This window comes from Amblyomma maculatum, chromosome 2, assembly GCF_055883805.1.
Source record: "Amblyomma maculatum isolate TAMU_Amacu chromosome 2, ASM5588380v1, whole genome shotgun sequence".
Classification (NCBI taxonomy): Eukaryota; Metazoa; Arthropoda; class Arachnida; order Ixodida; family Ixodidae; genus Amblyomma; species Amblyomma maculatum.
In genome coordinates this window covers 59,416,711-59,440,815 of record NC_139345.1, presented here as the reverse complement: position 1 = coordinate 59,440,815, position 24,105 = coordinate 59,416,711, and the positions used below count along the sequence as shown (strand labels likewise).

General features: G+C 43.9%; 1 protein-coding gene across 1 annotated transcript in view; it reads right to left on the bottom strand.

Annotated features, from left to right (window-relative positions):
• The window catches only part of LOC146198767 (uncharacterized), a 64,259-nt gene that overhangs the window by 21,275 nt on the left and 18,879 nt on the right, over nucleotides 1–24,105 (bottom strand). The window contains exon 5 of the mRNA XM_084591975.1: nucleotides 13,562–13,629. Within this exon, the coding sequence (XP_084448101.1) occupies nucleotides 13,562–13,629 (68 nt within the window). The remainder of the gene's footprint in view (nucleotides 1–13,561; nucleotides 13,630–24,105) is intronic.

Genomic DNA, 24,105 nt, shown 5'->3' with positions numbered 1-24,105 from the left:
CGCGCACTGAACCGTCACCACTCGTTTCGACGCATCGAGTAGAAAATAAAAACTACGGAAAATGCCGAGCGCCGAAAAAGCACGTGCACGCAAGGCCCGACGCCTTAAGGCCGCTGTACGGTTGCTTTTTTGACCCGCTCCGCACGCATGCGACCCGCACGTTTTCTGCCTCAAGCGGACGGGGTGCGGAAAGGGTGCTATACGATCGTTTTGCTGACTGCCGGTCAGCCGGACGGTTCCAGCGTCCCGATTGGCGTGTTCGGGCATCGCCTTCTGTCCAATACCATCATTCTCCAACTGCTGCGTGACCACCGCGGAGCTCTTTCGCGTCTTCCTTTCTAGCGTGCTGCATCTCGGCTGTGTCGGAATCGCCATGGCGTGGTTTTTGTCGAGGCTTTTGGTGTGATCGATGGCTCTCGTCAGCTACCACATGAGTAGCAGTTCAGCAGAGCGCCTGACTACCTACATGGCCGCCAGTAGCGATGTCAATTGGTCTTTAGTTGCTCAGTTAATCGCCGCCGACGTAATCCACCAGCAGCAACGTAAAAGGCGTAAGCCTACAAAACGTCTTTTGAGAGATCGGCGTCGACTCGGCGAGTATTTTACGTTGGTGCGGGACATGAGAAGCGGAGACGGCACAGACTTCTTCCAGTACTTCCGCATGTCTGTGGAAAGGTAAGTAGTGCATGTTCATATCATCCTTGCCTGTATTTCGTGAATTTCTTGAGCGCAGTACGCCGGAGCAGGTAGTGTGCTCGCGTCAGGGATGCATGAGATGGGAAGTGCGTTTTCATCCGTCAGAGCATAGAGCGTGTGAAAACTTTATTACTAAGTTTGTTTTACTCATAACTATGAAAGAGACTGGGAATGCAAACGCGGTTACATTTGTGCATTATTAACCTCAACGAAGCCTTTAAACGAAGCGAGCCAAAGGCGCGGAAGTGCTCGTCAATGAAAAAAATAAAGTATGGACATCAATTTTTTGCCTATAGTTGGTTCTATTATTATTGGTTTTTTGTGTGTGTGTGTTTTTTTTTGCCTCAGCGTCGCGGTAATTACCTAGGCTCACCCGATACGAAGGAGTACGGCCAACATCACGTTCATGAATTTCTCAGTCAGTAAAAAGCATGAACTAATTTTAATTTTACCCGTGGCCGCTGTAGCATATCGCCCTTGTTACTCAGCATACATGCATCTGCCGTGCTTTTTTGCGTACAGGAAACGTGGGGTTGTCTAACTCATTTTATTCAATAGACAAGTGTTTCATTAGGCTGTTGTTATTGTGCAGGTTTGACAGTCTCCTAGAGGTAGACCTCTGATTGAGCCACTCAAAGCCTCAATGGTCAGTTTGTCAGCTGGGGAGAAGCTGGCATTCACATTAAGGTAAGCGTGTTTTTTTTTTTGTTTTTTTTTTACAGTCCAGTGACGTGTAAGTAGCATATACCATGTGCAGGTGTATGCAATGCTGTCATCTGTTTAAGGTGCATCCACATTTTAAGCTCTTTAGTTATTGTACCGCATGTATGAAAAAAAAAAATGTATTGTTTACTTGTAATTCACAGTGCACAGCGCCTCATGGGTTTTCTTGTTCTACTTGTGTGCATAGTCACAGCAGTACTAGTAAGCTTTTTAAGTGCTTATGGTTAGTTCCTGCATGTAATCATCCTTTCAGCATTTCAACATCTGCTCAGTCAAGAAGGCAATAATGTCATTTTGGATTATACTAACTTTTTATTGTGGCTGTAAACATTCCTTTACATTTGTGGTCAATTCTATATTTCAAGTATTGCCATGTCTAGTACACCATGTGCTTTTCGTGAGATCTCCCAGTTTGTTTCTTGATTGCACATACATTATTTTACAAACAATGCAAGACATCCATCAACCAGTGCTAAGTAGAAATGTGAAAATATGTTAGAATACTGTGAATATTTGCTTCACTGTTTAGCTTGCTGTCAGTATTTTGTAGTCAAGCGGTTCCAAAGCTGCTAAGAGGAAATGCTGAACGCTGACAAAATTTCACAGCAGAATAATGCTGCAGCAATTATAGTAATCAGCAAACACAGAAAAGTAGTCAGCTCCCCTGATTTATCTTAATATCTTAGGCTAAAAAAAAGGTATAAAAATTTCAGGCCACCACATCATGCTGAACTAATATTTAAGCATACTTCTAGCAGTATGTTGACCATGGCCTATTGACACAAACGGCTCCCAGCTGCAAAGAAAACATGTAGACTTGCTTGAATTTTGATTTAGGTGTGATGATCCTAAGTAAATTACATCTCCATAACTTGATTGCATGCCTTGAATGTCAGAGTCTATTGATGACTTTTTTTGCAAACATACTGCAATTTTTTATGCATGGCTCGTCCAACATCGGATATGTAGATACTGAATACAAGGAAAACAAAAGGCCATATATTTATATAGCATGTAAAGGGACTGTGTAAGTCTAAAAAACAGTCCGATAATAAAATATCTCATGACAGTGCATTGCAAATTTGCGTTGTCGTAAGGGAGCAACAGGTCTTGATACTGTTATTTCAATGTAAGGTGGTGGAAAACTAATATTTATGGATTTTGAGTCCTCTGTTGGGGACTTACATGCATCCAGCACCTTTACGTTACTTCCTTTTATAAGGTTTCACACTCAAATGTCCATACATTAATTTCCTTTGGATCCTCGTTGATCAGATATTTAGATGCCCAACCATATAGTGAGAATCTGCACTTTTATATTTACCAAGTGTAAAGCTGTATACATTTTGCTGGCTTTTTACAAGGCACATGATTCCATTTCTCGTGTATTAATATTGGCAGAGCATATCACATATACTGGGCCTAGCTCACATTCTCAAGCTTATGGATGGGTGAGATAATGTTAGTATTTGCATCAACCAAGCATTCAGTGAAGAAGTGAAAGCTAGAATACATGTCATAATCTTTTGACTTCTATAATCTGAGTCGTTTTGGGACATTTAAACCCTACAAACCGAAACCAAACAGTACAAGTGAACAAGAGCTCAGTGGCCTGGCTCGGTACTGAGGAAACTCATTGCCAAAGTGCCTCTGACTTCAGGCATTGCAGCAAGTGTGTTCCGAGATTTGTTTGCATGTTCCCTTGTTTAGTTAACAGAAACATTAGTGGTGTGAATGCCAGTGGCACTGCACTTTGTGTTCAAAGTAGGCACAACCTATACGAAAGAAAAATACCACTGCCAAGCCTTGCATAGTCTCGTTCTTCGACTACTGCTCCTTGCCCTCAAGGACTTTTATGACATCAGATCAGCTCTGAGATATGAAGCAAAGGAGGCAGGTGTAGTAAGACGCCGACTACGCGGATTCTTTTATTACAGCTAATGATTGGTTGCTGATGTAGTGATCTGCTGACTAATAGAATAATAATTCCAAAATTCTTTGTGCTTGTACTAAGTACTTCATTCTTAATCAAAGAGTGGTTCCATGCCTATGTATTGCCTGTTTGAGATTGTGCTTGCATTTCATGCTTTTCAACAATATGAACTAGTATCTCACCACCATATCAGCTCGGTGATGGACACTTACTCCTGAACTCAAGGATTTGTATTTGATCCAGGCTGTGGTGCCTACTTTTCAATTGAGGCAAAAAGCAAGGCGCCTGTGTACATTGCAATGTTAGCGCACTTTAACGAGCCCCAGGTAGTCAAAATTTTCGGACCCTCCTAACCTAACAGCATCCCTCATAACCTTGGTTCACTTTGCAACGTTAAACCTGTAAACCAAATTATAAACTGCTTCACTGAATGACATCTGTGCCTAAAAGTTTGTTCCATGTACAAATAGTGCTTTGCATTGGCCCTACTCACTGGGTTTCCTATCTTTGCAGGTACCTGGCACACGGTTCCACGTTGAGGATTACAGCAAAGTCGTACAGGATCTCCGACTCTATAGCAGGCCGTATTGTGAGGCAAGCATGAATTTCCTTGCGGCAAGTTCTTCAGCCCTTGTATCTCCCAGAGTCAACCACAGCTGACTGGAGACGAATAGCTTTTGAATTTGAAGACCTTTGTAATTTTCCAAATTGTATTGGGGCAATTGATGGGAAGCACATTAAGATAGAGGCGCCTGTTAACTCTGGAACAGTGTTCCACAACTACATGGGTGGCTTCAGCACAGTTCTACTTGCTGTGTGTGATGCCAGATATCGATTCATTAAAGTAGACATTGGGGAATGCTGTTCTCGTGGGGATGCTGGCCTCTTCAACAGCTGTGAACTGGGGAAGGAATTCAGAGCGGGCTCTTGGTCCATACCAGAACCAAGGCTGCTCCCAGGCACCTCTGTAGAACTTCCTTATGTCATAGTTGGGGATGAGGCCTTCCCACTGTCTTCAAATCTCATGAGACCCTTCCCAGGAGCAAGCCTGAACTCAGAAAGGAGGATTTTTAACTATAGGCTATGTCGAGCAAGGCGTATCGTAGAGAATACCTTTGGTATTTTGGCTAACCGGTGGAGGATCCTTCGTCAGGAAATCAGGGCCTCTACAAAAACGGTGGATGCAATAGTATGGGCCACTGTGCTTTTGCATAACTACCTGAGGACACTTGATGACGAAGAGGACACCATTTTTCAGTATTGTTCCCCAGCAGATGTTGACAGGGTGGGAGAGGATGGGCGAGTAATTGATGGTGAATGGAGAGCTGATGAGCGCACAGGTCCTGGCTTTACACCTGTTCGCAGGTGCAGCAGCAACAACTATGGAGCTCAGGCAAAGGCAGTGCGAGAAAAGTTCGTGCAGTACTTTCTCTCTCAAGCTGGACGTGTGTCATGGCAGGACAAAGTACTTGATGCTGGCATTGTGCTTCCAAAATAGCAAGTTACATTTACCTTGAACGTGAACATGGTGTAGCCATTGTCGAATTCCGGCCTACATTTTATTCAATAGGCATTTTCAGGTTAGCTCACGTTAAAGCTAGACAAAAGGATTGAGACCTGGCCCACAGCTTGCACTGCAGTGAGTGGTTTCCTGAAACTGGTTCATGTGCTGCATTTAGGAATTCAAGCAATTTCCGGTTTGCAGTGGCAGCACAGCGCTAGGACGCGACATGTGTTGACCATTTGTATGCTGGGTGAAAATCTCTTAAATGCCTAACAGTTCTGCTGTTCTGCTGCCGCTGCCAGGTTCTGGTCTGCATCTGGTTCAGCAGGCCCTCTCATAGAGGTCTGTTCGATCCAGGCCCAGACCAGCCAGTGACGTTTTATGTACTGGCTTCGCTTCAGAGCTGTCACTGTGCTGCGCTCGTGTAAATGTGTGGCCTTTGCCATTTATAGCAGCTTCTTCATTTATTTTTCTTTCATTCCTTTGCCTGTTTGTGCTTGTGGTTTTCTGTTTTTGTTCTATGTTTCTTTTCAGGTGACTTCAGACTTGTCCAAAAGGCAGCTGTGAAGTTTACAGGGGCGTTGCAGCCTGCAGTGCAGTCATGTGCATATCCTAACCGGATATATATATATAGATATATCCGGTTAGTGAACATATATACCCAAGCAAGCGGAGGGGAGGACAGCCGTCGATGTAGCTTAGTTGGAAGAGCACTGAACACGACATTCGGAGGTCGTGGGTTCGACTCCCACCATCGGCGCGTTGTTTTTCCTTCCGCTTTGCATTTAATGCTCTTTATTCCAGTAATCAACACACGACAGCATTCCCGTAAATGTCAACAGTATGAATAATAATAAAAAAAAAGTTTGCCTTGCACTCTGAGACTGTTCGCTCCTTTAAATGCTATATATATATATATATATATATATATATATATATATATATATATATATGGTGATGAAGGAAGTTGTCAAGCAAATCGACGACTGATATAGGTATATCTATATATATATATATATATATATATATATATATATATATATATATATACAGATCAATCAAAGGGAAATGAGGGTGCTCGTTATAATACATGAAGGAAAGAAGCCAACAGTCGGCGAGGCCAAGGAAAGCGTTGGGGATGGTATCTTTATGTCATTTTTTTTTAATGTTTACTTCGATAACCACAGAAATTAGTAATGTAATCTGTTTAGGGGAAAGATAATTAGACACAAAGTAGAAGAAAAAACAACGTGCCGATGGTGGGATCCGAACCCACGACCTCCGAATAACGCGTCCGGTGCTCTACCAACTGAGCTACATCGGCCGCTGTCCCCCCTGCTACTTTCTTGGGTATTTATGTTGTCTGTATACGAACCTTGAGAGTGTTCACCAGCGCCACCCTCAGCCATAGCGGCGGACGTGGGACGTCCTTTGTTACCGCCAGCGTCACGTAGAACGTGATCAGGAGCGAGGGCGAAAGCTGTGCTAGAACCCTCTTACGCTACCTATGGCCTCAAGACTGCCAGAGCCGAGACCCCCGTAAGCTACAAGCAGATCAATCAAAGGGAAATGAGGGTGCTCTGTGAAAAACTGCCATCCTAATACCGTTCATTGCACTGTGTACAATGTTTTTGTGAATTCATGAATTGTGAGGCACACTGAGACCTTCAGCTCACACACTCCGCTTCCCAAATCACTTTTTCTTATGTTAAAATAGTTAGCAGTAAAGTCACCACTGCAAGGCTTGGCAGCTCATTTGCTAGTCATTGCGCAAAATGAATTAGGCTGCCCGCTTAGATTGTAACCATTCTGTTATAACCTTATCCTGCAAAGCTAAGGTAAAACACTCTGCACAGGTGCAAAGCAGAGTAGTGAATCTGTGAATGCAAACAGCAAATCCAATCTAAGCAGAAAAGGAATGAATTAAGATTAAGTTAGATGTGACCTTAGCGTCAACAAGTCAGGTGTTACATCCATGCCTCACAGCTTTCGTAGTGGATCAACATCACCATTATAGAACCAATACCTATGTGATAATGCTCAACACACGATGAAAAGATAAGGTAATGAATCTTTGCAAATGTGGTATGAGACCATGCACAGTGGTGGCCATACAGCAAATGTAAACTGATATGTGAGAAAACCCAGTTGATCACTTTGCAAGGTGCAAAAAATTTAGGCGAGCAGCAAATGCAACAAAGACTAAAAAAATCAGTATTGCATTCTACATTGTTGTAAGATTTGCACACGTACATCATCGATATCACTCAGTAGGCAAGTAATCATGGGCGTCACAGCAAAATGGAAGCAGCAAATAGGCACGAACATGAGCATCGACATCTGATTTTGATGGCATCGAAAATATCTCAATTGGTACCCCTTAGCAAAGAAATGCAGCTGAACAGCTTCTCAATACCATTGAAACTGAGTTGGCATGCAGTCTGGCGAGAGTAGAGCTGTCAAAGCAACAAGTATGGGATGTAATGTGTGCAACTCCATAACAGCATCATGTTAGTATAAAGCCTACATACATCATTTGTCTAAGCAGTTGTCCAATGAACTTAACTCATCCAAGTTATGCAGGAAGAAAGCAGATTGTAACCACAGTAATTTCTTCAATTGTTTTCTTTCTTTTTAACCAAATATGTTTTCATGCTCAACATGCCTTAGGTACACCAAAGTGTCCATATCATTAGGCACAGTTGCATATGGTGTGCTTTTTTTCATAAGCATAACCTCCCGCCATACTGTACTTTTTTTTTTTTTGGCATCGCGTCTAAATGTTTTTTTTTTTTTTAAGACCTGATGTGGTAATAAAGTGTTTAGCCCATCACATACAGAAGTGTTCAGTCGACCGATTCATCGCACAGATACTTATTGCAGATATAGGTGCACCATAGCTAGCAGGAAATAAAAAAAAAAGGAAGGTACTCTCAAAGTGACAGCTGCCGTGAAAGTACACGATATTTTCACAGTTTGCACAGTGCCGTCGAGCACCCACATCAGCACAAAGCGGAAACCGCGGAACAGTGGCATATTAGTAGCCCGAAAGCCGTGCAGCTAACGTCGTCGAAGGGCTCGGCGCTCGCACGGGAAGGGCTCGGCAAGCACAGCACATACACGGACCGCGATCAACACAGGCGATCGACACATCGCGGAAACAAAGTCGTGTGCTCGTTTCTGTTGCGGTCACTGCGACCAGTGGAACGGGTGCCAGACTAGTTGTCACCAAGTTAATTTCAGTATTAGGAAAACACTGTGTGACGAACTTCGCAAACATGGACAATCCTCTTCTAGGTGGCAGTCGCTGAAGTCGTAAACACTTTCGCAACACATGCACGGGCACTTTTCGATGCGCTGAGGAGCCGATTCGTGCGCATGAAAATCACCGTGAAACTGTTGCTGGCTGTCGGCCGTGAAGATCCTCACGGCTAGCGATAATCACAAACACGTCGTGACACCGGTGCGACCTAGTACACTTCGCCGGTTGGAAGATCACTGCCTTCAGCTCAGCGCAGATAACAGTGGCGCATATGATCCTACTTGAGGGGAAATCACAGTCGATAGGAACACTAGTATTAGCAATGCGCGCTAAGTATATTGGTTTTTGCGGCAGAGCAACATCTACCATCTACGCTTCGTTCGTCGCTTCGCTTCACACCGCTGGCGGCCATGTTGCCTAGCAAGATCGAGGAGGAGGAGCCAGAGACGTCGCCTACAGCGCAACCAATAGCTGCAATCCGGTCGCCTTGCTGATCAGAACGTGCGGGCAAAAAGTTGAGATTGAGTCAACTTTTCTGCGGACGACAGATGCGGGTGCGCGCTATTGTATGCCCCGCCGAACCGGTCGTCTCGGTGCGGCCGCATGCGTGCGGAGCGGGTCAAAAAAGCAATCGTACAGGGTACTCGTCCCGTCTTGGGGAAGCCGTTTTTTTTCATTTTTTTTTAGGAGTCTTTCTATTGACCAACGGAGCCCAGCTCTCGGCTGTCGCTTCTGGGGGGTCTAGCATGCCGTTTCCACATACACTGCCACCGAAGCGAAAAGCCAGTGCTGCGCATTGCACACTGGCTTAGGTTTTGTTTTATTTATGTCTTTACTTTCAAAGTACCATATTGTTCGGGTTCCGAATTCCTACTTCAAAGAAGAAAAAATTCAGTAGAGCCGCCAGCAGAAGCGCTCGCGCGCCGACGATGCGCTGCGCCCAAAGCGCCGGCGGCTTTCTACCAGACGGCATGAATGGGTAGCGGCTTTCTTCGCTTTGCTTTTGGTTTATTTTTCAACACACACACATGGTACATGTGTCTGTTATGTACGCGTGTGGCAGAAGGCAGGAAATTACCGACAAACGTTTTCTTCTAACAAGGTTTCTGCCGAGAAGAGTAGACTTCGCGTTCACTCCGCCGCCTCTCTCCGACGAGCAGACATACCACATATGGGTGCGCCGGCGGGAGGTGGCGCTACTTGTTCCGGAGCAGTGGCGCCTCCATACCAGCGCACTAGGACCATAGCGGCGATTCCTTATGACGCTCCTTACACGGCTAAACAGTCCGCTGGGGATAGAAGAGAACATGGAACCCTAAGTAAGAACGTCTAGTGTACGTGTACATTAATAGTGTACGGCGAGATGTCAGGTTTTTTAGCGCGATAGCGCAAATTTTATGATAGCCTGGTTTTTATAACTCTACTGCCATTAAAAGACGGCAAATGCTTCCTCCCACCCACGTCACCTGGATTCCCTGTAGCCGACATGGAAGGAGATTTAGACCAGATTGGCAGCGGTGTATAAGGACGACCAGTGAAATGCGAAATTACTTTACAGTCAACGAGTCTACGAAGAGCATATACAGCCAGACTATTGCCACCATCCTACAATTGAATATCGCCATGAAATGCATTTCAGGATTCTAATAAGGTATCAGAAAAAGCTATTTAATGTTCTTTTCTTGGAGAGTGTTTCTAAATACACGAATGAATAATAACAAGCACTAAGGGTTACTTCTAAAGGATTTTATTTTCGACGCTTTCAATGGTGCAACATATGCTTTGTCATCTTGAAAACGTTACTTGCCAAGTAACAACGAATGAATCCAAAATATATATTAGTGCCTATAGCTTGCCGTATGGTTTAAAGTCTTTCAAAAAGGGCCGCTGTCATTCAAGCTAGTTTTCTATATGATCAGCCCCAAACAAGATTCTTCGTCGTAGGCCATCACTGCATTGTCACAGCTTTCTCTGTACTTGTCGGTGCAGCTTTGGGGTACGCCACCTTCAGCTTCACTTGAGATCCACATCAAGCATTCTGAAACGTGGCACATATTTCATTTGTTTCATACTGCAGACCATTGTACAGATCCAAGTAGAACAAATAGACAAGTAGATATTACAGATACAAAAGCAAAATGTAAAACGAAAAACAAAATAAACAGAATGAAACATGCGTCGTCACTATGCGCTGTCCATCATTGTGCCGGGAAATTCCACTCTGTTATGGTAGGTGGGAAAAAAGAAAAATGAAGAACTACGGCGTTCGGGCTTCGTGATCATGGGGATGTGTACGGTGTGTAATTAAATAGGATACGTAGGGTACATGATCAAGCGCCAACTTGATATTAAGAGTAGGGGAAGGAATTCTCAACGGATATTTTTTCGTCGCGTCTCAAGGGGTTTTATTTTGTTAATGTCCATAAGCGCACATGAAGAATCAAACGGTGAAAACTTTTAATGAATATATCTTACGGCGTTTCTTTTAATTCTTTGAAGTTTTTAAATATTGGTTTTAGTTAAGGATAAGGCTTAGGCCTTATTAGTGAATTATAGGTATATATGACGGCGTGAAAATAGAGGCGGTGCGCCAAAAGAAAACTTCCTGTATATGCATTGAAAAGATAGTGTACAGTGAGTTTTATTTTCGGTATCTGAGGAGTATCTCAAAAATAAAGAAAACGTGCCGCTGCTACATAAAGAGGCTCTTCACCGATGCCGAACAGTATATTTTGTATGCCATTGATTGCACCACGATGAACATCGCCACTTTGTGCGTAGTGGTATTAACACTGAATTATAAGATGTAGAGGCCTTTTCTCATAATGGACATCTCAAATAAAACTCTCCGCTATCTATTCGCAAGAAATCAGTCTTCATTACATAATTTTACTGTATAGAAAAGCATACATCCTGAATGCCCTTATTTTCCAGACATATGAGTCGAGTTAGGCTCACCTTCGCCATTCCAGAAAGGAAACTCCATGACAATACAGTGCTTGTAGTCTGTGTATATGAAACGGCATCTGTGCACATTGTCGTCATCTGGAAACGGTTTGAGCAGCATATTAGGTTATTATCTCGAGAGATCATTATCTTGGTATTAGGAACCCCCCCCCCCCCCCCTCCCCCTCATAGCAGGTACCATCCGGTACATTTCTGTCGTCGGAATTACAATTTCGGCACCAATCGGCCGGCAAAAAAAAAATAAATAAATAAAAAATTAGAGGGTCTCTAGGACGTTTTTTCAGAGGAGAATAGCGAAAGCCTTAAGCCTACCTTTCCTCTTCTATCATTTGCCTCATGGTTTGCCTCCTATCGGCGTTCGTTGCAGTGCTACATATAATTATTATTTGTTTACAGTAAAGGAAAGGCGCAGTATCTGTCATACTTTTCGGCAAGCGTGAGTTTGGACGGTACACCACACCTTTGTTTCGCGTGGCGTTCCTGAGTGCTTTAAAGTACGATTGCAGGTGGCAGGAACGCTAGACAAGGACACATCTCGTGGAATCTCGCGGAATATGTCAGATCTCGCGCCCGCACAACTCTCACACGGGATTTCTTTCCGTAAATCTAGAAAAGTTTTCGCCTGAAAAAAGTGGGATCATTTAGCTAGAATCAATTTTATTGGAGTGACCTTCCTGTTCATATTTTTGAGTGCTTATGAAAACAAACATATTCGATTTTTTTTTTCCTAAAAACGGCTCTTAGTGCAAGTGCTGCTGATAAAAAAAAATGGCAATTTAAACCCATTTTGAGTCGCTAGTCATCCTTGCTAACTTCCTTATTTCCAGAACAATAATAGCCAAAAGTTGGTGCTTTAGTTAAGAGTACTAAGCTCAAGATAATTGAATTATTTAACTATGGCTCTGTTTTAGCACGCAGGTGAGTGGCATCATTCGTCAATTAAGTGGCCTACGATGGATAAAATATATCGTCATCGTACGACGGGGTACTACTATGTTAAACAGACAGTTAGGGATCCAGTTAGTCATTTGAAGGTAAACAAAGACAGCTGGATAAACAACAAAGTTAGGGCTGTATATGTGCCATACTTATCAGCAGTAGGCCTTATTTTCTGCCATTAATTTGATCATGAACCATGCAGTACCCATGCAGTACCATACCCAAAAAGCTACACGTATTGATAAAATTTTATCCACACGTTGTTTAGAGCATTTCCGCAACATCTGCAGCTAATAACAATCATTGCCTTAGGCTCGGCACGATACAATATGTTACTGCAATATGATGAAAGTCGTTTACATGGACGTGGAGCAGTTACAACAGCCCTATTAGGAGGCAATAGGCCGAGGCCATAGACCAATCCAGAAGAGGTTGCAGGTGGGAAGTTTGGTCTAATGTCAAAAATACACGTGAACATATATGTCCGATGGATATTGAGAGCTTTGGCTAGACACTTAGAGAATGGGAAGCTTTAAAACAGGTTCGCTCCAACATTATGTCAAAGGCAGTAGAAAATTGAACAGCCGTCGCTGTAGCTCAGTCTGTAGATATACGGCAGTGAAATGCGGAGGTCGCGGGTTTGAAACCCACCGATGGCAAGTGCTTGCTTTATACGCGATAGCGTTACAGGATCAGATCTCTTAAAAATCGAGGCGCCAACTTTGTTGGCGTCGGCTTCGGCGCTGTGAGCTCAAAATTGTTGTTATGCCACTGGGACGTGGTAGGTGACCGTTGACATGACCGTGCACAGACTGGTCATCAATTTGTGTCCCGTCGCAAGACTACGTTAGATCGGGGATTTGACATATATGCAGCCAATCTGTGCACTGCATTTGAGATGGCCACTTGAAATGGGAATTCAGTATTTAAGGACTTTTGCATCCTAAGTCTGACACTTTGAACCTCGACCCTGCACGTCTGTACCCCTCGGTTAAAGCGGAGCTCTGTGTCCAAGTCGGGTTTTATTTAATACACTCCAGTAGCTTAATTACTACTGCATGCTGATAGATACGTGTCAAGTTACTCAGGCAAAATTAAAAGATGGGTGGCATACGACTAGCAAAGTACCCGTACGTGAACAAGAATCTTTAAAGACAGCCTGCAAATGGAAGCCATTACAGCTGTCCTGTCTTAGAGATAAAGGCAGAGCTCAACGGTCTCCCTCCCTCCAATTTCTTTTTATACTTTCTAATCAATCACCTTCATGATCACATCAATAATTAAGAGCTGAAGGCATCAGCATCTCTCTTCGGGTTTAGCGCTTCGTGAGGCAATGTTATTACATTTAAACGTACGTCAATGTGAAGTCCGACGTCAGCGCATAATAATTAACCTCAGTTGGATGAAAATATTCTGAAAGATCCTATCTGATCCACATCATTGCCCATATTTTTTTCCGTGATATCAGAGTCCATAATGCACAATTACTATCAGACAACTGTCAGCAATGAGAAGTTACAAAAAATGATTAATTCACCTCCTTCATCCGTGTACAGAGTCGTATCAGGTGTAGGCCCAGGCTTTATGTGATGAGTGATATTTCTCCTGCAGTGAGAATCAAATGGTGCCACTAATTCACGTCATGTGTTTCTATAGGAAGTAGGCAAAGAGAATTAAATTATGGGTCAACTGCATTTTCCTCTCATTAGCAGCTTAGGAATCAAACCGCCAAAACAAATCCCCCGATATTGAGCGCTACCTACCGCAAGCCGACAACGGCTGGTGACGCCTTTGGCAACAATGGCACAACACTCGCTGGGACAAAATCAGGTTTTATTCCTGCAAAAATATTAACGAAAGCTAGGAGAAAAATATTCTAAGTAGTCACACTTTTCTGACTTTCTACCACAGTTACGAGCGAATGTTAGCCCACACTAAGGCCAGGATATTCTCCAAATCTCGACTTGCGAGCTTACGATGTGTGTTTTCGCAAGACTTCGACCCGCTGGTGGAAAGCGGGGGGGGGCGAATCGTTCCAAAGAGCCGTGTTTCCCGGGCCTAGGCCGCCTACATGATAGCGGCTGCAGCCATCTACATAGATATAAAGAGATTACGCAGCATTATATACTAAGTCCAACGGTATGCTCCCCGACTGATAGGTTACTAAAGAAGAGCAAGATAGTATTTGGAGGTTCCTACAAACAGGAACACGTCCCAACCCCTACTCTTCAGAAGGTGGTCCTAGGACAGTAGAAATAATCATTTGAATTGAAACACAAGCGCGCGCGCACACACACACATGCACACACACACACACACACACACACACACACACACACACACACACACACACACACACACACACACACACACACACACACACACACACACACACACACACACACACACACACACACACACACACACACACAAACACACACACACACACGCACACACACACACACACACACACACACACACACACACACACACACACACACACACACACACACACACACACACACACACACACACACACACACACACACACACACACACACACACACACACACACACACACACACACACACACACACACACACACACACACACACACACACACACACACACACACAACAGAAAACATGGTTCACAGGTGCTCTGAGCTGTCGTCTAAGTGGATGAGTAGCTTCATATCCTACTGTTTTGGGGGAATAAACTTTTTTCAATCGATGAGTAAATTAACACCTACGTCGCAGGCTACAGCTTTGTATGTGACTGGCCGAGCTTTAGACGCAACTTCGCAGCGCACAGCTATGCTGGCGGCTAATCACGTGACGTTTCAAATGCCACATTTGACGACAGGAAGCGGGCGGACGTGACTGCGACGTGCGAAGCTGTGGCGGTGCCGCAGCTCCCGTTCGAAGTCATTTTCAAACCTGATTTGACATTCAGCTCTGCATGCGAGAAGTGGAGCTTCGCTCCACAATTCGCCTTTGTGGTACGTCGTCATAATTTGGCGAATAATTTATGGCGAGTATAATTGCACTTAGGTAATTGTAAGCCCTCATTATTACGTTTAATTAGTCGGGATGAAAAATCTCATTTTACGCTGCAGCTTCGTCATACATTGTGGCATAGCCGTTTTCGAATATGATTGCCCTTAGTCGTAATAATTACTGTTAATTTCTTGACTGTGATCCAAAACAGAACTTCGCGCAGCAATGTCAAGCCATATATTGTTGAAAAAAATCGCACGAGTTGTATCCGAACTATACTCTATCGCATAGCTATCACTCGACATTGGGTGTGCTCCGCCTTTGGGGCTTCAGTAAATAGGGCGCTCGACTACTGTACCCAAGAATGCAGGATCGATTTCTGGTCACGGCTTCTGACTCATGGACGCCTTGACTTTCGCCTCCATTGAAAAGCGGCCGGGGCCCAAAGGCGGAGCACACCCACTGTCGAGTGCCGCCCGTGCGCAGTGCAATGTCAGTGCAAGGTAAAGAACCCTAGGTGGTTGAAATATCCACACTCCTTCACTGAGCTTCTCTCATATCCTGAGTCGCTATGGAACTTTACACGCCATAAACTAAACCAAACCGATCTTGGGTGTAACCCGAGCTACAAACCTCTGATGTGTCTTGCGGACTAGGAAATGAGTCGTGTAGTGGCCGGGCCAGAAGTGCTCGAGCCAGGTTGTCGACCATTAAACTCTGTCACTGCAATTTTCCATCCTGTGTTTTTATTCGACCTGTCGGCACGTAACAACATAAAGCGCCATTTTAACTTAGCTGTACGGGCTTGCCTGCATGATATATGGTGGCTTGTCTGCCTGAATCTAAGGGCCGGTAATTCAAATGCCACTTTACCCTCCCACCTTAAAAGAGGTACCCGTGTGAAGGCTCCTACCACGTCGGTCATGTTATCTGGTGTCATGATATCACACAATCCGCCGACGAATTAGCGTTCTGCGGTATGACCTGACTAAATCCCGAGTTTGCGACGCCAACACCGAATTTTCTAGCAAAGGTTGCTGTCAACGCTATCGCATTACTATGCAAGCCAATACGCCGTTTGGAGTGTGGGTTGTTTAGGAACCCTGACGCTTCTTACGCACAAAATAAAAAAAATGTTTTGGTTAACTTTACCCGCCATCGGAAAAAGCCTACGGGCGGACGCAGTATTTCAAGTGATTTGAGATTTAGCACATACTTACCATACTTACTTACCATTTAGCACATACTTACCATTTAGCACATACTTACCATACTTACCATACATCTCTCACCTAAGTAACCTTGTTGAGTTGCAAGAAAAAAAGCTAATATGTTTATCGAAAAAAATTCGAGTAAGTGCACTTTTCCATCCCTTCCGCCTTTAAGCACATTTTCTTAAAGAAGCAGTTCCTGCGCTTATGACATGCTCAATGGCCAATTGTCAGATGCCGACACGGTAAAGATATTCACGTGATTCGCAATTCTAGAAAATATTGTTACGGACGACAAGGAAGAAGAAGCGGGCAGTGGCGCGGGCAGGAGCGCTCGCGCTAGGCCCGCGAACATTGATTAAACGTCATCTACCATCGTCATCGGTCATGTTCTCTCTCCTGTCTTCATCGCTTTGCCGCTTCGTAACATTTGGTTGGAGGTGCGGCGTACGGCATCCCCATCCTCGCCTTGGAGCCTCGACGCCATCTTCAAGCCGGGACCATCACCGAGGGCCCAGGGACATCGCCGAGCAGCTTCGCCCCAGCCCTTCAAGCCCAGACCTGAACAACTACTACAGCCCGGCCCCCAGCCCGAACCTGAAGACAAGGAGAACATACATACCAATCAGAACCGAGATGAAGGACCCGAAAGACCCGAATGACCCGAAGCAACCGATGGACACGAACACGCAACCCCCGCCCAAGCTGCCCGACGTGACCTCGAGCCATCGGTCCCATGGACTCTGGTGACGGATGGTTGACAGCGCCAAGGGAAGCTGATCACCCACGCATCAGACATCGTACCGGCAAGCCGTTCTATGCTTCCTTCTTCCTCTTCTTCTTCAAGCATCCAGACACACCCATCATCATGCCATAAAATCATTAGCATCGCTAAACTTCCTCGTCCACGATCGGGACGATCGCTCGGTGGCCCCGGGTTATGTTACGGACGACAAGGAAGAAGAAGCGGGCAGTGGCGCGGGCAGGAGCGCTCGCGCTAGGCCAGCGAACATTGATTAAACGTCATCTACCATCGTCATCGGTCATGTTCTGTCTCCTGTCTTCATCGGCTTGCCGCTTCGTAACAATATGATAGAACAAGGTGTTTGCTGTGCAATGTCAGTGCACATTAAAGAACCCCAGATGGTCGAAATTCCCGGAGCCCTACGGCGTCTCTCATAACCTGAGTCGCTTTGGGACGTTAAACCCCTAAAACCAACCAACCAACCAATATTTGCCGATATGTTTGAGTCGATCGGCGCAGTTTATTTGTGAAACATGCTGCTCATCCAGCATTTAAATCGATTTATGGCAGCGGCTCTCATTTAAAACCGACGGCGTGAATGAGTGTTGGTCGACAGAATGTAGAAGCGACGTCGGCGTGGACCTAGCGACCACAAATTCCCAAGGATAACTATGGAAACTGGTAGTTGGCAGGTGGCATGGGCACCACATATTGTTCGGTGAAGTGCCCCACTTCATGAGGCCAAATAACATTGCCGCGCCTATGTAATTCCTTTGCTTTGAGGGTTTAAATTAAAATGTTTACAAGGGTTCAACGCTGCCGAACCAAATATTGACCGAAAGCATTAGCTGCGGGTGACCGAGCGTTCCTTTTCTTTTCTGTTTCACCTTCCTCAACCCACATATAAAGCCTCGCTTTAACCAACCCGTATGAACGTGCCTTAGTGGCCTATAGGGGTAACGTGAATGCCAGGGTCCTAGCAGGCTGATTCTGACATAACCGTCCCATGTGAAACGAAAACCGCAAGTTGACAGCTCCTGCAAGTCCACAGATAAAGCCCCGCTTTAACCAAGCCATATGAACGTGCCTGACGTCACGTATCACGTGAGCACCAGCTGCACCTCTAGTACAGTTCTAGTCACTGTACTTCAAGCGCGCCACGCCGAGCGCTTTTGTGTCACGTGGGTTGTTACGTCACGCGTTGCGCCGTGGCTGCGACCCCACGTTTTTTGTGATGCATTCTTCTTCTTCACACCACAAAAACAGGCAGTTGGTAGCGAGCGCATCATCTGTGTTAATGCCTTGGTTTAATTTTTCTTGTGTGTGTATTTTGTTTGTGTATAGCCATGCAGCGCCGGAGGTCGTCGGACAAGCTACGCCGACCGCTTGAGTTGGTAGCCCAGCTTTCACCCTACTGTCACGTGGGGTGTGACTTTACAGCGTCACGTGGGTACGCCCGCGCCACGCTGAAGGCTGCAAACCTAGAGTAGTATTGTTTTCGCAGTAAAAGCTAACCCGCCGGCATTCTTGGAGCCCTAGTCAGAGGCACTATAGTTGGATGCCACGCTGGCAAATCCGTAATACTTGGTTGAAAAGCAGTGATATTCATGTAAGAAGATAATTGTCATAATATCGTCGCTTAGTACTCAATGCTGATGAGTGTGTGCGATATCACAAAATAAGGGATTAGTTTTTAGCTGAGCAGAAAATTGTACGTATGCGAGCGCAGATTAGCAAGAACAGCCGCCGATGGGAGATATATAGCCCATAACGGTGGAGCTCAGTTTCGCATCTATATTTAATTGGCGACTTTCGTGGCGGTGGACGGCTCCTTTTGTGTCATAGCTTCAAGTAATGGGAAACTGTGTTATAACCGATGCATATTTATAGCGTCAACTTTATATTTCGAAAATGCAGTTTCACAAACTGTACATCGAGCAAGGTGACGATACACGTCTGCAAAAACTACATGGTTTGATTCATTCACTCAATACCGAAAAAGAAGATATGCTCTTTGTCCTCCGGTTCTAAGCGATCATGGCTTAGAATAGAAAAGAAATTGAAATTTTCTTTATAAACCAGGCAGCCGAGTGCTCTTTTCGGATTTTTACGGTCGCGGAAAGAGATTCCGGCAACACAAAATCCACCTTTTCTTGTTTTGAATCCTCATGAAGCAGTGGACACAATTGAAACAATGGCCAAAGTACTGGAGGCACAATTCTCCTCAGCACTACCTTCATGCTCAATGTCTATAGTGCCAATGGATCCAGTTAATTACGACCCTCAAATTACCCTTTCTGAGCCTTCTTCTATAGTGATAAGATTGCCAGTCGCCGCTGCTCCTGGTCCTGATAACGTAACTTCGAAAATGATAAACATTCTCTTTGAGGAGGCACCTGACTCGTTATTAGAGCCAGAAAATTATTCCCTCAAACATGCTTGGATACCTACAGAGAGGAAACTTGACAAAGGGATTCTTCATTTAAGAACAATGCCGGTGCCTTTTTCATGAATAATATTAGACCAATTTCATTAACATCAAGCATTGCAAACTTAAAAGTCATACGTATTTTGGACCTCGCGAACCAAGAAATTATCCTCATGTTCCATCGCCCCCCACCCCCCCCCCCCCCCCCTTCCTGTCCGGAATGCAGAGAAATGCACTTTTAATGATTTATGTAATGTATATCCGTCCAATTTAAGAGTTCTGGGCAGTGTTGTCATCTGGTTTACCAGCTATTAAAATTCGCCCCCTGTTCTCTTGGAGCGGGAAGCGTTACGTTTGTCTCGTGGGCTTCTGGAATTTGTGGCCAACAATGTGCTCAACCTTGAAGCCAAAATTCCACCTTTTCTATGTGGATTGCAATTTATAAATATGCAGACGTACCTAAGGATATATGAATCAGAGTTTTATCAATCGAGGTCTGTTTTTCGTTGCCAACGACCTCCTTTTTAGATGTCCATAGGCCTAAATTTCACTTATCGCAGGTATTTAATGTCCAAAAATTGGTAGAACCTTTAAATGTTACCCTTTCTGACATTTTTCCATGCAAACCAGCAGGCCTTTCTTTGAAATTGTCTTGACGACATTTTCCCAAATAATGCTAAATATTTCTTATCCGTTATTCTAAAGGATTATCAAAAGATCATTTAAGAAGCTTTTCTGCAAGTTTAACAATAGCAACCGACGTATTTCAGTGTAATGAAAAAGCAGGTGCGGGTAGATATTGTCCGCATCTGTACTGGTCTTTTTATGTTCGTCTTTCGCACTTAACCCCGACTCTTCAAGCGGAGTTTTTGACTGCAGTACTTGCTCTACAAAAAATAGACTCCTCTTTTTCGGCAGTGGCTGTAATTACCGACTCTATCCTTGTTCTCATCCTTCTCTTCCTCAGTGAATTCTGTAATTGTAAAAATCCTCCTCTACCTGATCGCTCGACATTTGAGACTTGTACACATGGTATGTGTACCAGGTTACAGCAATGTGACTTTAAATAGATAAGCTGATAGCTTGGCAAAGTCGTCCCTTAATGGCCCCGTATTACCTACCCTTCCGGCGACAGCGTATATCACCGCAGCGAGGTTTTGAAGAAAGATTTTATTAAATATACAAACTGGACACCTTTTCAGATCTGATGACTACCTACATTAAAAATATTCATCGAGTAGAAAATTATGTCATTCATGGCAACTTGAGATTTCACCAACAAAACTGCGCTGCCATATCCTACCTTTAAAGTTCAATCTGCACAGGTCCGGTTTGGCCCTTTCTCATGCCTGTGCATCTTGCGGTGAACAGGAATATTTAAATAATTTTTTATTGCTTTGCAGCCGCTTCACTACGTTGAGAAGACAGTTGATAGAAAATCCACTGTAACAGCTTGGCCTGAGCTTAAGTAGCCCGATATTATTATCCTTTGGAGCCTCCATCCATGGACACAGTAACAGGTCTGTTTTTACCACCATGCAAACTTTTTTCCTGAAATCAAATCGTTTGCCTTGCTAAATTTTTCTAACATCACTTCTTCTACAAATCCCGTTAATCTCGTTAATCTCCTGTATGCATTATGACTTTTCATTTTTTATTTCATTCCTTTCACCTTTTCTTTTCCTCTACAAGTCCAATCATATTCTTTTTGACATGTAAGCATACTTCTAAAACTTTATTTTTCTCTCCAATTCTTGGCCGATTCCCCTTCGTGGTTATGTGTCATATGTTATTTGGTCAAACAAAAAAAAAAAAAAACTCCTGAGTGAATGAGCAATATAAGGATATTCCAGAGAAGTTCTGGTTTTGTCAACTGCAGATGACGCCTCAATACAAGTGCGGTCTGCTGTGTAAGTGAAGTCTCCGACGCACGTATCGACACAATTGTTCAGAAACCCGCCTTTCTTAAGGTTGCTATATTGTTACGCAGAATTCGGATAGGATCGTAGACAACAGACTAGGTGACTAACATAGTATTTAAATCAGCTTTTTACACAATTTTATGTACAGAGAACAGTTAAAATTTGCATCGAAGCTACATGAATGCACAAAGCTAACCTTCAAAGTCACCGCGCTATTCAAGTCACGTGCGCTGTCTGCCAGGTCATGCACCAAATGTAGCATGCTTCTTCCATTCATATTTTGTGTCATTTACCGCCAGTCTACCATCAGTTACAGAAACAGGTTAAATACAACTTACCCTGAAAGCATTGGGCACTCCGGGATTCATATCTTGGTCATATTGGCTGGATACCAATTGGAGAGCTGGCAACAAGCAGCAGACCGCGTATAGCATAGCTGCACACAACCGTGCCATCCCACCTCTGAGCAGGCAAAATGTTGTTAACTTTTCGCGCAACATACCGTTCTTATATTTTAGGTATGTAACAGGACAGGGCACGATAGCGCCCGCCAATTGCGTATAGGCTAGAGGTTGAGCGGCTCGCGGCATTTTGATTCATTTCGCTATCGCCCATTAAGACTGTTTCCACTGCCGGCTCATACAGACGTAAAGAAGAAAAAAAACTTCTCTTGTCAAACGCTGATGAGTGCAATGTGCTTCGTTTTTTATTCCTTTTAAGGCCAAGAGTATAAAACGAAATGCTATGAGTTTTGTGTTGCCATCTATAAAGCTACTTAACTTCTTACTTTAGTTTCTTTTGTTGCACACATCTGCTTCCTTTGAATTTGTCATCGGTATTTTTTTGTAGCAGTAGATTTGTTAGCAATTTTTTTTAGGACAAACTGACAGCGGCGTACTTTCTTTTAATAATATTTGAATAGTGACTTGTGCCGGTGTTCTGCAGCCGCTTGGTTTTTGCATCTCTGCAGCTGACCGTCAGGGGGATGACAGATATTACGGACAACCAGAAATGGGGCTGGCCACCTGTGGGCGCTAGCATGCGCTGTTAAAATCAAATAATTTAAATACAATTCATTGCTGTTTTTCTACATAAAAAGACTCAAGCTTGAGCTCCGTGTAAAGAAATATATTGCAGATTGGCATAGGCGCCTCTGAACCTCCCTGGATTAGACTCACCAGGCCTGGGGCTCACTGTAGTTCTATAACATTGGCTATATTTAGCTGAGACACTCGGTGTGCACACAGAGTGTATATATATATATATATATATATATATATATATATATATATATATATATATATATATATATATATATATATATATATATATATATATATATATATATATATATATATATATACACTCTGTGTGCACACCGAGTGTCTCAGCTAAATATAGCCAATGTTATAGAACTACAGTGAGCCCCAGGCCTGGTGAGTCTAATCCAGGGAGGTTCAGAGGCGCCTATGCCAATCTGCAATATCATTGCAATATATAAGACCGGTATATATATATATACCGGTCTTCCCAGCTAAATGTAACCAAAGTTTTAGAAACTAATTTGGGCCTAGGCTCAATGAAACCACTTGAGAGTTGTTTAGAGTCGCCTATGCTAATCTGTCGTATTTTGGTTCACCGAGGATAATTAATTCGGAAAGACTGTTAGTTATTTTTATTACTGCCTTGAGAGAAAAACGTGTCAATGCAAAAGTGTCAATGCAAATCTACAATCTACACGTTGTTGCCATCAGGCTACGACTAAGGACGCCCTATGTATATGTGTTAAAAAAAATGCTGTTGCCACGTGACGAGCTGCCACATTAAGTCATTCGCCAACTACGCATAACCAGCTTCATCGGAGAGCCAAGTACAGAAAAGGTGATTCTGTTATTTCAGACGCGACTTAGGGCTTGAAAGTGCGGTGCAGTAAAGAGAAAGCTTTTTATTACACCAGGCGTCGTTTTCGGCTAGCAAACAAAATCCCTTTGCGTAAACACTAGTTTGAAGAAAACAACGTAGTTAGCCGTTTTTCGATATGATCAACTTTTGCGTTGACATTTTTCCTTCAAGAAAATAATTAAAAATACCTAATTAGTTTTTCTAATTGTTTGCGTTTTGACAACGAAAAAAAAAAATGCAGATTACCGTAGGCGACCCTCAACAGCTCGTAGTTGGTTTGCCTGTGGTAGGACACGCCGTTTTATTTTTACACTTATTACATTAGCTTGGGACACCTGGGCCCGCTTGCACAAAACAATCCTAAGACTGTCTTAGCTAAGTCCAGACTTAACTGGAGTCTAAAGAATAGGCCACTAGCATGGCCGCTTAAGACTGGAGTCAAGACTGGGCTTCAGTCCTGACTTGAATAAGTCGCTTGTATGATTACGACTCTAGTGCTGTCTTGGTTAAGACACAAGGACGCCAGGTGTCCAAGTAGAGAAATTAGGGAAATACAGGGATGCGCTGGCACTGTCCTTCCGTCAATTTTGCGTTGTGTAAAATCCGTGCCTTTGCTTTTTGCGGCTTAAGATTGTGTTACGAGGAAAAATGCCCCAAGTGGTTGCTGAGGCCGTTCTGGGAAGCCACTCTGGTGAACATGAACCCGAAGCGTTCGACGTTTGGAACACGAGCCGTCTTAAATAAGCTTGGTCTTTCTAAAGACACCATTTAAGTCTGGACTTAGCTCGGACTTTATCGTGCAAGCCGGCCCTGGTATGTGTCCCGGCTACATGTAACAAAAAGTGTGTGTGTGTGTGTGTGTGTGTGTGTGTGT